The sequence below is a fragment of the Nicotiana tomentosiformis genome, chromosome 8, assembly GCF_000390325.3.
Source record: "Nicotiana tomentosiformis chromosome 8, ASM39032v3, whole genome shotgun sequence".
In the NCBI taxonomy this organism is placed as follows: Eukaryota; Viridiplantae; Streptophyta; class Magnoliopsida; order Solanales; family Solanaceae; genus Nicotiana; species Nicotiana tomentosiformis.
In genome coordinates this window covers 124,590,982-124,606,210 of record NC_090819.1, presented here as the reverse complement: position 1 = coordinate 124,606,210, position 15,229 = coordinate 124,590,982, and the positions used below count along the sequence as shown (strand labels likewise).

Here is a 15,229-nt window from a genome sequence, read left to right as displayed (position 1 = left end):
GATTGGTTCTTGGACACGTCTTTAGGGATTTCTTATACTTTATCAATGCACCATTATAGTATCTTTTCGTTTTGGATAACTCAATTTAACCAATTTTTGGTCTTACATCAGATAGATTAGTTTGTAAACTTTTTCTATTTCAAAATGATGACATATATATACTACGTCTAAATTTTTTATTGAAGCATATTTTGATTTTGATCTATTGTGAATGCGAAAAGGATTATAAATTTGATGATGATGGAATGCGTGTTAGTATTTTGTATTCGAAAATATATTTAAAAATAGAAACAACGTGTAGAAGAACAAAATTAATTCGAGTCCACTGAATTCACAGTGTTTCTTTAAGGAACTTAATCTCCTCCTAGTACCCGAGGTTTAGGATTTCTCCCAGGATAGAACGGATTATCCTCGTTGGGGTTGTTTGTATGGTGATTTTTGAAGTGCTTTCTGGACTTCTTTTAATAGCCACATTTCCTAGCCTTTCATCTTCCATATTGTATTTTGAGACAAACGTGAAAGAGGATCATGATTTGATTGGCGTTTTATATCACACATGGGGCAAATGGCATGAGAAGCATAAAGTTAGCTAGGCATGATAATCGGAATTTTCAAGGGCATGGATGAATTCCCACCCGTTTAATCTTCAATTAGAGGACAATCTTGGCTAGAAAGGTCTATCTTCACATGTGTGTTTCCTCTCAGACATTGTAGCTGGTTAAACAAGTTCAATTCAATCTATTGTAGGGACCATTCTCATAGAAATGAACGACGTGGGCCAATAAAATTGCAATTTCTAAACTTTTATTTGGTAGCCCAACAACGATAACTATAATCCCACATAGTGGGGTCTATCCCTACCTTATGAAAATAGAGAGTATATTTCCAATAGATTCTCGGCTCAGAAAAAGATAAGCACCACATTAAGGTAGCCGAACATCTTGATAATCGAGAAATATCTTGGCTAGAATGGTTTGTATTATTATGAGTGTGACATTGTAGCAAGTTTAGGAATTTCAGTTCTGTCGATTCAAGGGACCATGCTCACAGGAAGAACGATGTTGGGTGATGAAATTACAATAACTAAATGACCCCTACTCAATTATGCTAGAATTGTTTATCTTCTCATGTGTGTCCTCTCACTTATAGTATACCAACTTTATGTGTAAAACACGCTAAATTTCATTTTGTATGTTAGGACTTGGAATTGCCTCTAAGTGTACATAAAAATTATTCAATTTGAGATGAATATTATCTTGAGAAAGGAGATCTTTTTAACACCTTTATTAAATTTTAAAAATCGTATGTAGACAATGTCTACATCTTACACTACACCGAAAGCAGAAGCCAAGCCCCAGGTTTATGGGACAAATGTGAAATCCTTGATTGATATATAAAGTTTGCCGAGAGCAATGTTTGATTATTAGCTAATACTAGTTAACACTATCAAAAAGAGGAACAAACACTTTTTATAGTTAGAAATAAACCAAATGTGCAAAACGCTTTGTTACGGTGACATGTTAATGCACTTGTTCGTTATCTGAATTGTAATCTCCATTCCACCAAGATAAAACCAAAGGTTTTACATTTACAGGAACTCTCAAAGTTAATTTTTCGTCTGATTTGCTAAAGGATACTTCAGGAGACACAAAAACATATGCATTCCCACTTCTTCAATACATAAGTCTTCAAAACTGACTATATGGTAGTAGTACAATGGACAGATAAGTCTCCAGTCTAAGTTTAATCTGAATCAGATGAGTCGGGATTTGCACTCTGCCTGACACTCTTAGATGGAGCTTTGGATTTAAATTTCGATGATTCACCCTCAAAAATGATAACTTCAGCTTTAGCTAACCTCTCTTCCAGTTCCTCTGTGCTAAATTCATCGGTGTGACCAAGCTCGTCGAATCCAACCTAGTGCCAGTGTAGTAAAATCATGGCACATTTTCATTAAAGGATGTTAGCAAAATGACGGCTGACAAAAATAACTAATAGATCACGAGTAGCTCATGTTATCTGAACCTAAACATACCACGTAATCCTCCACTTTAGCATTCTTTACGAGGGCAAGGGTGGGAAGAACAACAATTCTGAGCTTCTCAGCTAAGTAAGGACTTTTCTCAGCATGGATTTTCACAAAACGTGTCTCTATATGCTGTTTTGCCAGTATGCTCAAATGCTTGTCCATCACCTGCAATGAAGCTGCATGCATTATTGTTACCTAAACCTAATTCTCAGGGTGACACAAAAACATAAACTTAGCCAAGCTTCTTCATTTCTTTGTTTTCCTAAAATAAGAGCCCAATATAAAACATCTCACTTTATATGCAAAATTAGAATTCCTTTCAGAAAGTACTGATCATCTTAAGGAGGAGAGAGGAAAGAGAAGCCAAAAAGTAACTTCAAGTGATTAAGGCTTGATTCATATTATAGACCTAGATAGAGCTCAAGGAGGAAAGCAAGTCATGCACATGCAGTGAACTCCAACAAAGGAATACATCTGGACTAGTTTAAACTTTAAAAGCAAAATGTCAACAAACGAGATATAACAAAGGAGGCAGAAAACACAAAATCAAACAGAAGACTTCAGTAGTGGGATAACATGTCAGATGCCTGCGATGCTTAGATGATTAATTATGAAGGAAATTGCACATTCATTAACCACAAGTAACTAGTGATTCCAGTTAACTTAGCCACCAAAGTAACTGAGCTTAAACTCTCGGATAAGGATTTCCCAAAAAGGCGAGACATATATTCAAATATAGGCCAGCTTCGCTTTATGCTAGATTTAAACAATGAATATACACGTAGGTTATGTTGATAAATCGTAAGATGGGATTAGAACTATGATAATCTTGCCTTGAAAATGGGATCATTTTCATCCCCACATAAATAAAGATAAGGAGAAGGATCTTCAGAAACGGTACACCACCCATTTGAGGAAATGACATCTAACACCCTTCACTTTGCAACTAACTCAGACTTCGCACTTACCCAAAGGCCAAAGAGGGTACAAAAAGACAAACTAAGTCTGTCTTAGCCCTCGAAATATATTTAGGCCTTATACTTCACAAAATTGGCGTCAGAACTAAGTCTAATTTAACACTTCAGTGTTAAGCTTGAATGGCTTCACTTCTCTTCTCTCTCCCACATACATCCACTACCTCCTACTCCTTTTCCCTCCTTCTCTTCAAAATTCATTCCGCTTCCCACCACACTCTCCTTTCCTCTCCTTCCGTCTCCTATTATGTCCCTCTCTCTCCCCCTCTTCAATGACCCTCTCCTCAACCCTACTCTGGATTTTTACTATGTTAGAAGGATATAATATAAATGTTCACAAGAACTTCTACAAGATTTCCTTTTCAAAAGAACTTCTACAAGATTTTTGATACAATTGGCTTCAGTGGTTAGAAGCTACTATTATTAGTGACATTATGCTCGTTGGTTTGCAGATCAAGAAAGAGCCCTAACTTTTAAGTGGACCACTTGAACCTAACAATTATCATCCACCAGTGCAAATCAGTTCTACCAGGCAACAACAAAATAAACATCACAGTCAAAGAAACAATTACAATGCAATTATAAGGAGTTAAATAAGAGCAATTGCATGAGATTTTTAAGACAACAAAACTCCAATAAGGCTAATCTCCAATGAAGCAGCAAGAGAAGCATCCACATTAACTCCCCAAAGATAATGAGAGCTGCAACGCCATATGTTACATGAGATGTTATCTACGAACAACAAAGAGTTAAATTGCATAACTATGTCTAAGAGAAATTTATAAGTGTTGAAGCGTGTGACCATCTCAATTAAAAGTTTAAGCTTTTAATAGAAAACATGCTTTTATTTGTTAATTATGTGTCACCACGCCCCTTGCGCCGGGGCCTGATTCTTTTCTTTTTTTCTGTTCATGGGCCAAGCACGGGAAATTCTTCTTCCTTTTTTTTTTAATTAATGGGTGATGGTGAGATTTGAACCCAACACCTCTGTCTCCTCTGGTACCAGGTTGAAGTTCAAACACACTTTTATTTACTTAATTGAGTTGTCTCAACAATAAAGAGGTAATACATATATGAAAGCTGAAAATGTATGCTGATGCAAGTAGAATTAAACTCGTATACCTTGCAAGGCCAATTGTCACGGTAGAAATGGCAGACAACGCGGTCACTAGCCTTAACAACAGAGAAAAATTCCTTCTCAGTAGGGATCTCAGAGTATTCACCGTGTCCGAGAGAAATCCAACGGCTCCGTTTCTCCGCCATTTTCTTCATCTGCTTCAACCTCCGTTCTCTCAATACCTCCAAATCATCAAGATCTAGCCGCTCTAGAGCATGTAATTCGTCGTCCAGCTTCTCCTCTACCGCCTTTGCTACCGTCAGCACTTGCTTCTCCACTATCTATAAATAAACAAATAAATCCATATTAATTAAGCCAGAAAAGAAAAACGATGAACCCATAAAACCGTAACAAGATCTCTGGGGATAGAAAATACGTGATATTTACATACCTCTTGCACCATGGATCTATCCATCGCTTGAAGATTGGAAATGGATCGAAATTTCTGCGGAATTTCGATTTGAATTGTTTGTTCGCCTTTGTGAGAGGGAGAAAGATTTTTGTCCAACTCTGGGCGCAGATCAGAAAAGCAGCCCGATTTCAGAGCTCAATTTGCATAAATAGCCTTTCTTGATGCCACTTTTTATATACTTTAGAGTTTAGCCTAGAGGGTTAAAGTTTGACCATATATTTTTTTATAGGTAATTTAGTTTGTCCTAAAGTTTAGCTCGAGTGGCATATGTAAGCGATTCAATGGCGATGCCAACAGATTTAGGATTCGACCAGTATTTTGAAGTTCGAAATTGTTGCAATAAAGTTCGAAGTCTAAAGTTACTGTAGCACGCTTCAAAATTCAAATTTTTGATGAAAAAAACTATGAGTTTTTTTTATTTTTTATAATCGAAGTCAAATTTAAATAGTAACACCAAGTCATGCTATTTGTGCAAATCACCTTTTGATGATTTCGCTGATAAAATGGCATGGCGTAGTCATTCTAAGGGGTGGTTATTGAAAAATAGCTAGTGTATGCAAAGTTATTGAAAAGTAGCCATTATATAATGCAGAGATAAAACCTGAACAAAAATACCTTGGCTGAAACACGGAGAATTTCAGCATAATATGCTGGATCATGGAACTCTTGCGTACAAACTTCCAACATATTATGTTGGAACTCCAGCACATTATGAATTTTAATATATTATGCTAGAATCTCATATGTAAAAAAATTCGAATTTCAGCATATTATGCTGGATTTTTTTCGAGTTTTTAAGGGTATTTTTATTCAAATTTTATTTTTACATAAAAAGTAACTAAATTTCAATTAATTTTGAAGTATGGCTAATTTTTAATTAGTAGTTATAAATCAGGTTATTTCTGATTTTTTCGATTTCGCTCTATATGTCTGAAGCCCAGCCCAATGTTAAAGTTGGCCTCAGACCGAATATTTGTGCTCGCACGTACTAGAACATTCCTCCCGAAACAGTCGGTTAATTTACGCTACTAAGCAGTTAAATAAAAATCTGATATCCGTAATTCTATATTTTCTCATCCAAATATCCTAAAGTGGAAAGGATCCTCCTCCATATAGCGGATTAATTCCTTCTGATCCCGCTCAATTTTCCTGTAACATTTTGTTAAACACTAGTTTCCCCAGGTAGCTCTCCTTCAATTTTATCTGTTTAGGGTTTCAGAATCTCTCTCTTTAGGGTTTAGTTTGCTTGCATTTACTGTTAAAAAGTTGCTTTTTTTGTTTAATTTCAGCATTGATGATAGTTTTGATAGTCGGAATTCCCCATTTTCTTTTGTTGTTTTTCGACGATTGTTGTTTTAGGGTTTGTTGATGGTTTTTATGCTTGGCAATTTGCTTGAATTGAAGTATGAAAATGAACGATAAATTGATAATCTTTCACTTGTGTGATCATAGAGATGCAGGATTTTGTTGATTGACTCGTACTATTAGCTCCATTACTTTCTTTATTTTCTCTTATTTTTCTTGCATGATCTCCTTATTAATGTTTTTGCTTTTTTATTGTTTATTCTTTGGGTAGGTTTGTTGATTAATAATCTCTACCAGCAGGGATGACCCCCCCCCCCCTTTGTGTGTGTGTGTGTGAGAGAGAGAGAGAGAGAGAGAGAGAGTGAATGTTGGTATACACCTTGTAGGTGGTGCAGCCATTTTGTTATGGAGTTTGACATTTTTCGTGTTTGTTAGTTGTAAGCTATTTACTAGAGGATTTGATGAAGTTAGTACCTTTTTGGCTAGATACTAGGACAGATGGTATTAATTTATAACAGCAACTAGGAAGTTGAGAAAAAGTTGGAAATAGGGAGAAGTACTTGAGGAGGTAAGGGTGTTACTGTATCTAGAAATAAGACGGATTGTATGTAATGCAAGTTGAGTTTGCACAGATGTCTAGCTTGCCATAGGAAGAGTGAAAGGAGAAGTGAGAGTGAAGGGGAGTGTAGTGCTAAATGCAGACAATTGATATATCTTTTATCTTTCAGGAGAATTGTATAATTGATTGGAAGTAGCTCCTAAGATTGAAATAGGATGGTTAGAGTTGGGAGTCATAGTACAATACGATGAAGCCATCCACAAGATGGATTTTATTGGGATAATATGTTAAGACGAATGCACAATCGTATATTATCGGATTAGAGGAGATCACATCATAAAGAGGATGCAGTTAGCACACATAAAGATAAAATGAGAGAGCCTCGTGTGCAATTAAATGGGAACGATGGCACCAAGAGGACAAGGAGTCAATATAGTTTAGCAAACATAGAACACGATGGAAGCAAAGGGTTCATAATAAACAACATCAACTAGCTGAATTTAGTAAACAATATCAACTAGCTGAACTTAGGGTTTAGTTGTTGTTGTTGCACTTATATTAGGTCCGGAAAGGAATAACCATGAAATTTAGTGAACCTTTGGTTCTGTAGAACCTCGAATGTGCTTAACAAGAAACTACTTAGCAATCTTGGTATTAAATAAGCTTGAATGGAGCAGATTATATAGACGATTATATTGTTGGCCACAGTTGAGATTGAGGTGCCATTGGTTTATTGATTGACTAATTGGGGAAGGTGTCCTTCGTGCTAGCTTGTGTTGTATTACCTATACTGCTAAGAGAGGATCAACACCTTATAATGGTCTCTTCATACCCTGCACTTGCTGACAAATGTCTAATAACTATTTGCTTCTAAAAGAAGAAAAATGAGTTGGAAGATTATTTCTTTTGGAATTGATAATCTACTATTGGGGTTATAGAAATGAAACACTATAAAGGATGTTCATGCATAGTGTACCAACGTATCTGGTTGTACCAAAGTATCTGGTCGCTCTATAGAATACAGTTTACATGTAAGAATATCTGCATATATGTAGCAGCATACACTCTGTTGCAACAGTCAAAAAGTTGACATCTGTTTGAGTAAAGTAGCAAGGAATAGATGATATGGCTATATGAAGGGGAGGACACTAAACTATTGACAAATTAGTGTATGTTGTTTTGCTCTTTTTTCTTTTGAAGCCTGGGTTATTGTTATGGTAATTGTTTTCTTTGCTTTTATACTTGTATGTAATTGATACTTCCAGTGGAGGTTGATTCCAAGAGTAGTGAACTTGAATTGTTCATACATATTTACTTGGTGAGTCCTGTTTCTTACTCTCCATTTTTCAAATTTACCCCTGGACGCGATTCGAAGTAGTTTTGATTACGAGAGAAGAAAGACTATTATGAGTTCCAATTTCTTGCTGTTTTCTTAGTGGAATACGTACTAACATTTCTTGCTTCCTTACCCCCGAAATGCTTACTCAACTTTGTTTGGTTTTGCAGTGATATACTCCCAGCATATTTCACCTTGTTTGTTTCCACGACTGTGTATAAATATATTGTTGTTTACATAGTAATTGTGCTGAGGAAACCGCCTTTGTTTAATTTTCAGGCCTAGAAGCTGAAAATGCAGGGAGGAAGAGACCCATTTTCCAATTTTGGTGGCCCTTTTGGTAGTTTTAGTGGTTTTGGTGGATTCGGAGGTCAGAGGAGTTTAGTATCTAGTTTTTTTGGTGGCAGGGACCCATTTGATGATCCTTTCTTCACCCGTCCATTTGGAGGCATATTTGAATCATCCCCTTTTGGTCCTAGCGGAGGCCCTTTCATGGGCTCGCAGTCATCCCCTTTTGGTCCTAGCGGAGGCCCTTTCATGGGCTCGCAGTCATCCCCTTTTGGTTCTATCGGAGGCCCGTTCATGGACTCGCACATGACTGGATTTCTAGAACAACATCCGCCTATCCCCTACCAGCAGCCTAGGTCTAGGGGTCCAGTTATTGAGGAGTTGGACTCTGATGATGAGAAAGAGGAAAAGGAAATTGCAAAAGAGAAGAAACAGAACACGAGAAAGCATGCTAGGGCAAGCACTGAGCCTTCTGTTGAATATCCAGATGATGAAGCTGGAGGTGAACATAGTCCATGATGATTATATGCCTAGTTTACAATTTCATCTCCAGGGTTGTAACTTTCTCTGTCTTATAGGTACTGATTGATGAATAATATTTGCTTTTGCAGAGAGAAAGAGTAAGCAAATGGTATTCCAGAATGATATCCAGAGAATGAATAATGAACAGCAGCCTCAAGTTCGTAGCTTTAGCTTTCAGAGTTCCGCTGTGTCTTATGGTGGTGCAAATGGGACCTATTATACTTCTTCCAAAACCAGGAGGACCGGAAGCGATGGAGTAAGTGATTTTCGACTATAAGCAGTTATAGGACTATAGAGCTTGAGTTTTTTATGGCCTTGCCATATCTTTCATTGTTTGATTTGGATTTGCAGCTGACATTTGAGGAAAGTAAAGAAGCCAATTCAGCTACTGGCCGAGCAAGTCACAGTGTCTCAAGGGGAATCCAGAATAAGGTACGTTTTCTCTCCTGACAGTAATAGAATTCACTATTTTCTTGATTCCGCAAGACCCTTCTTTCTTTGTGCTTGAAATAACTTGATAGAAATTTGTCAATATAGGGTCATTCTGTGTTGCGGAAACTCGACTCAGATGGTAGGGTGGACACAATGCAGACATTGCACAACCTTAATGAAAGTAAGCGCTTCCTAAATTCGAGTCCCCATTTGTTGGTTCCATGGAACTGCTTCTGAATAAGGTATTTTTTGGTAGATGAACTTGCTGGATTTGAACAAGCCTGGAAAGGAAAAGCTAGAAATCAGCTACCTGGCCTGTATGGGGGGCTTAATATACAAGGTGATACTGGTAAGTATACTAGGATATGCAACTATTTCATCGCTGTTTGCTCTCCCAACTTTGTATTTTCTGAAATTGTCATTATGGACTCTTTTATCTATACATCTTATGCCATCCCCATGTGTGTAAGTTTCTGAAATGCTTTTTTTTGTTTTGTGTGTGTGTGGGGGGGGGGGGGGGAGTTCTGTAGGTCGGTATTATGTCCCTTATTCTTTTCTGTGAAGAAATAGCCGCCCCTTCTCTTTTATTCACATTTTGGTTGGATATAGTGCTGTCACCGAGGGTGATGTTTGCTTTTGGATGGCGCGTCCTTTGGTGGAAACAGACACATAATATATGCAACCTCTGCCAGACTGTTGAATTTCTTTACGAGTTGTATCATATTAGTCCCTCCGCCCATTTGTGAGTCCCGTTATTCTCATGTCACAACTTCTTTGTTCTAGGCTCTGGGAGCACTGCTCAGAATGGTGCATATAAGGGTGGATGGGCACTTCCTTCGCCGGAGAGATCACATCATTCAGGGAACTTCGGACCAGGAGTGGAGAATGCAGCTGCTTCTTCCCTCCCCATGCATTCATGGAAGCTTAAAACAGATGCTGGGAACGTGATGGGTTCTTCTAGGGTCACTACTGCTAGTAATTTGGAGAAAGCTAAGAAACGTTGAAGAAATTGCCCCAAAAATTTTGGGTGCTGCTTCACAATGTCTTGTCATGTATAGCGACACTGCTCTAGTTTTGTATTTTGCTATTCTGCCTTCTTTTTCAGGAGGCGGCACATCTATGCACCCTAATCGTTCTCATCATCTAGTGCTGTAGTAGCAAATTTGTCTAGCTGTTGTAATGTTTTGCCAGTCCCACTGGGTGGTATAAGAGATTTGTCAGGGATTTTGATCATGATCACCTGATATTAGTAGCTTATAGTTTTGATCGATGGGTACCCTGTCTAAATATAGTATATTTCTGCTTATTGCACGTTTTAATATGGAATTCTGAACTGCCTGTAACCTACTGAGCCGTGGACATGAAACACGAGTAGGCTTAAGGTGTAAAATGATGTCTCGCCAAAGTTACGCGTAATCTTTGTTATCGGATTATAGCAATTGCTATGATTTTTAACGATTTCGGCTATAATTTGGAATGTGATGACGTCGTTTTGTAATCATCAGTTGCGTCAAAGCTCAATATTGCTTCAAGTAGCATTGGCAAGGGACTGAACTCAAGTAGGTGTTACTTTTTATTCGTATAAAGCATGTAGATAAATGTTGCTGAGACAAAACATAACTAATTATTAATACCATAACATGGCACGACGCAAGGGTTTGTTTGCATGCTGAAGGTTGAGATATAGAGAGTAAATTGACGTACTTTATTATGTGAAAATGACCTATGAACAAAAATGTCGAGCGTCAGAAATGCCGACGTCTCTGTTTAACTGAGAATTTTGTGTTTTTTCTGTAAAATATATGGCGAACAGGTTTATTCTATAAATTAAGTGTGGTAAATAAATATAGACAAAATTATTCTATTTATTAATTGGGATAACAATGCTACCAAAATTAGCCCATATTTTAGCTTCTTACCTAGTTTAATCCACTTTGTATATAACTTGAAATTCTTTTTTCGTTCCTTAGCCCAACATTAAAAACATACTTTTAATGTTTTTTTCTTTTCTTTCTTCTTTCATACATAAAGTAGTTTATCAATTGTTGACTCCATATAATTACGCAAGCATTGTAGCCTCAATCACCCAATCATATTCAAAAATCAAAATGATATAGAAGAATATGGGTATGTCTTTGTAGTATTAACACTAGACAACGGTATAATGGCAATAATAAAGACAATGGAAGTTGATAACAACGACAATTAAAGTAGATAAAGAAGACACAAATTTAACGTGGTTCGGTCAAAGTGACCTACGTCCACAAGCGGAGAGGAGCAATTTACTATAACAACAAGGGGTGGTTTAGTAGGAGGTATTAGAAAAAATAATGCAAGCATTAGCTCTATGCATTACTAATACCTTGTTTGGTGTATTTTTTCAACCTGTGTAGTATTAGTTATACATCATACTTGGTATTATCCTATGTATAAGTAATGCATAGAAAATCATGGCATTAGTAATACCAAGGCTACTAATGCATGCATTAGGTTAGTTAAAGATAAAATTATCCTTAAAGTCCCTTAAAGCTTGAGAATATGGAGGGCATTTTTGTAACCAATTATTTTTCTTAAAAATTATGCAATGCGTTATAATTTTAATACACCACACCAAACAGTAGATAAGGAATAATATCAGCATAACTAATGCTTGCATTACTAACCCATGCATTACTAATCCATGCATTACTAATACACCTTATTCCGCACTATTCTTATACACCCTACCAAACGACCCCTAAGAGTACAAAAGAGAGTACAAAATTAGAGTAAACACTCTAATTAATCCCAAATACCCTAAGAGAATAACCTCACAGGATCACTCCAAATAAAGGGTTCACACAAGTGCTTCCCAACACTAACTCTCATACAAAATACTCTTAATAAAGGAAGAAAGGAAGAAACAAGAATTGAAGACAAATCTTGTTGGTGTGTCTAAAATGAACTAATTGCCTTCCCTTTTATAGGCAAAAAAGTCTTGGCCTCTTAGGTGTAAAAGAAGAGATACAACTTGTACAAATAATGTCCATCACATAATGCAATATTTTTGGGTCCCAAAGAATATTGCCAACAAAGTCTACACTATGCAAATATGCTTATACTTATGTGAGATGGACTCCATTAGCCAAAATATTGGCCATAATTACAAATCTCTACCTTGGCCTAATTTTGGCTGATATAGTAAATTTGCTCCACCTTCTCCGCAAAAGCCCCAATGGGCATATGTCAAAAATTAATGCCATCAAAATCAGACAAGTTGTCTGATACCGAAACTGTAGTAGGGCCTATAACATTGGAGCCCAATAAATTATACAACGAATCAGATCTGTGTGCTATCATGATCACAAGAGCATCTTGAAATTTTTTTTAAAACTCCACCTTCACTAGTGAATTTGTACCCAAGGGATTCTAAAGTGCCCAAAGATATGAGATTTTTTTTTCAACTCAGGAATATATCTAACATCGGTGAGAGTTCTCACCACATCGTTGTGCATTCTGACCCGAATTGTACCTTTGTCAATAACGTTACAAGTAACATTGTTACCTAGTTGGACAACTCCACATGCAACTGAATCATATGTAGAAAACAAGTCCCTGCTAGGACACATATGATATGAACAACCGGAATCTAAAATCCACTCATTGTCTAATCTGAAACTAGTTTCGGTTGCTAAAAATATTGTTCCCTCAATCTCATCAGTTGCTACACTAGCTTCGGCGGTGTCAGTATTTTTGTGCTCATTTTTTCTTTCTTTATGCTTTTTTTTATTTTTCAGTTTATAGCATTCAGAGATATTGTGACCTTTTTTAGATAAATAGCGACACTCTAAATTATTGTATCTGGAATTGGAGTCGGATTTGCCCCTAACAAACAAGCTAACTCCCGCTTGAGTTCCACTAGCTTCCCCAGTAATATCACTATCTATCTGTTCTTTTGATGTTAAAATAGATTTAATATCCTTATAAGAAATATTATCCTTTGCATAAAGCATATTGTCTCTTATATGCTTAAAAGATGGGGGGTAGAGAACAAAGCATGCTTGATCCTCATATTTAATTTCAGCATCTATATTACTCAAATCCATAAGAATGAAATCAAAGGTGTCAAGATAAGAGAGAATAGATGTACCTTCACCCATACAAATTGTATAAAGTTTCTACTTCAGGTAAAGTATATTTTTCACTGTCCTCTTCATATATAAGGTTTTCAATTTTTTACACATGCCTTTGGTTATGGTTTCATTTAAAATGATACCTGCTTTTGCCCTTTTTCTATGACGGCAAACTTCTCATCCGTCATTTTATCCGGCTTCTTCTCCTTTCCTTGCAACGCCAAGTCTAGGCCATCCTGAATTAGGATAGCTTCCATCTTTAATTGCCATATTCCGAAGTTTGCACTTCGATCAAATTTCTCAACATAGGTCTTTGTTAGAGTCATTTTGGCTATTGAAACTAACCCGGTTAGATCTGGCTCTGATACCAATTTGTTAGGATCGAAAACTCGGGTAGTGCGGAATATAGCCAAACAACGGTATAATGGAAATACCAAAGACAATGGAAGTTGATAACAACAACAGTTAAAGTAGATAAAGAAGACACAAATTTAACGTGGTTCGGTCAAAGTGACATACGTCCACAAGCGGAGATGAGCAATTTACTATAACAATAAGAGTACAAAAGAGAGTACAAAATTAGAGTAAATACTCTAATTAATCCCAAATACCCTAAAAGAATAACCTCACAAGATCACTCCAAAGAAAGGGTTCACACAAGTGCTTCCCAACATTAATTCTCATACAAAACACTATTAATAAAGGAAGAAAGGAAGAAACAAGAATTGAAGACAAGTCTTGTTGGTGTGTCTAAAATGAACTAATTTCCTTCCCTTTTATAGGCAAAAAAGTCTTGGCCTCTTAGGTGTAAAATAAGAGATACAACTTGTGCAAATGATATCCATCACATAATGCAATATGTTTGGGTCCCAAAGAATATTGCCAACAAAGTCTACACTTTGCAAAGATACTTATGCTTATGTGAGATGGATTCCATTAGCCAAAATATTGTCCATAATTACACGCTACCATATTCATATGTTATGGCCATCTTTCAATTTATTTTTCAATTGAAGCGAGAACGGTTCTAAACGATTTGTCCATGAATAACAAATTTAACTAGCACACACTTTACGTTCCTCCTTATTTTTAATCTGCGTAAACATTGCAAAAATTTTAAAGTGATTTTAATCTTTTACTATTTTAGATGTTTGGATTTGGTGTTGTTCCAATCGATCGAAAAAATTAGGAAGAGTTTAAAACTTTAATTTAAAGTAATTTGGAGTAGATTTGCGTTAAATTTTAGAACTTGATTTTCTAGTTTGTTTGTTGTTTTGGTTGGGAGTTGTTCTAATCATTTGAAAACATCAAGAGGAGTTCAAAATTTATATTTGAAGTGATTTGGAGTAGATTTGAACGAAGTTTGAGTTAAATTTCACAAGAGAATCAAGGAAGTAAACGAAGTCTGTTTTTGTATAATAATGTATAATGTTATATTATAGTGTATATGTGTGTATAAACACCTCTTATACACAATTATATACTTTTATACACTTTTATACAAGCGTTTGTAGACAAATTCTTTTCACGATTTTCAGTTGCAATTCTTGTTCAAAACTAGTCCAAATGTCCATTGAATGATTTCAAATTTTATATACAACCTCCTTATATTATTTCTAACAAGTCTAAAAATAACATCGGCTCTAAATTTCTCACAAAAATTAGATTAAAGATTTAAACCCCCTTATTTAAGCTTGTTCAGTGATGGTGGATTACCTTAAAAGATTTATTTTCACCGCCTAAATAGATTTGGTTTGTTGAACTAATGTTTGAGTCACACAATTACTGATTCTAAGATTGGATCTTGAGCATTTTTTTTAAAAAAATTGAAAAGCAATTTCGAGAACCTATTTGGAGTTGGATGTTCAATCTTAGTATATTATTTTTGGGCCACAAATTTTGTAAAGTTAAATATAGACCACCTAGTTGCAATCTTGTAATGTATATGCGTGAGTTGTATTTATCTGTAATTCCCTCGAAACTAAATCCGAAAAGAGTTCAGTATCATTTACATGAATTCCTACATATTCAGTACTTACAGGGATAAGAATATTTCTGGATGAAAATCGGCTTCCTGTCTTTTCACAGAAAAAAAAAGAATAAAAGAGAGCAAGTGTTTTACTCCAAAATGGGCCACAAAAAA

The 15,229-nt window shown here is 36.1% G+C and overlaps 2 protein-coding genes across 6 annotated transcripts; one reads left to right on the top strand and one right to left on the bottom strand.

Annotated features, from left to right (window-relative positions):
- Positions 1-1,529: 1,529 nt before the first annotated feature.
- LOC104095297 (thioredoxin domain-containing protein 9 homolog) lies at positions 1,530-4,801 on the bottom strand. The gene is made up of 4 exons (XM_009601397.4): positions 4,512-4,801; positions 4,126-4,401; positions 2,036-2,194; positions 1,530-1,917 (listed from the first exon to the last, which is right to left on the bottom strand). Exons 1-4 carry the CDS (start codon positions 4,533-4,535, stop codon positions 1,744-1,746), a joined length of 633 nt encoding a protein of 210 aa, XP_009599692.1. The 5' UTR covers positions 4,536-4,801; the 3' UTR covers positions 1,530-1,743.
- A 721-nt stretch (positions 4,802-5,522) lies between these two features.
- On the top strand, positions 5,523-10,244 carry LOC104095296 (uncharacterized). Of its 5 annotated transcripts, none has more exons than XM_070182755.1 (8): positions 5,555-5,714; positions 8,012-8,216; positions 8,262-8,522; positions 8,632-8,798; positions 8,894-8,974; positions 9,080-9,155; positions 9,231-9,323; positions 9,758-10,244. In XM_070182755.1, exons 2-8 carry the CDS (start codon positions 8,027-8,029, stop codon positions 9,976-9,978), a joined length of 1,089 nt encoding a protein of 362 aa, XP_070038856.1. In that variant the 5' UTR covers positions 5,555-5,714; positions 8,012-8,026; the 3' UTR covers positions 9,979-10,244. The 5 variants fall into 5 exon arrangements, with proteins under 5 accessions (XP_009599690.1, XP_009599687.1, XP_070038856.1 ...); XM_070182754.1 differs by adding an exon at positions 7,662-7,714 and having other exon boundaries at positions 5,564-5,714; positions 8,012-8,522; positions 9,231-9,314; XM_033655869.2 differs by adding an exon at positions 7,662-7,714 and having other exon boundaries at positions 5,565-5,714; positions 8,012-8,522.
- The last annotated feature ends 4,985 nt before the right edge of the window (positions 10,245-15,229 follow it).

Bases quoted from the DNA above. Each gene is read 5' to 3' on its own strand.
- LOC104095297 (XM_009601397.4), bottom strand. From the start codon at position 4,535: ATGGATAGATCCATGGTGCAAGAG. The intron at 4,402-4,511 runs GTATGTAAATAT...GTTTATTTATAG, and splicing joins ATAGATCCATGGTGCAAGAG to ATAGTGGAGAAGCAAGTGCT. The intron at 2,195-4,125 runs GTATACGAGTTT...GCTTCATTGCAG, and splicing joins GTGACAATTGGCCTTGCAAG to GTGATGGACAAGCATTTGAG.
- LOC104095296 (XM_009601392.4), top strand. From the start codon at position 8,027: ATGCAGGGAGGAAGAGACCCATTTTCCAATTTTGGTGGCCCTTTTGGT. The intron at 8,799-8,893 runs GTAAGTGATTTT...TTGGATTTGCAG, and splicing joins GGAGGACCGGAAGCGATGGA to CTGACATTTGAGGAAAGTAA. The intron at 9,156-9,230 runs GTAAGCGCTTCC...ATTTTTTGGTAG, and splicing joins ATTGCACAACCTTAATGAAA to ATGAACTTGCTGGATTTGAA.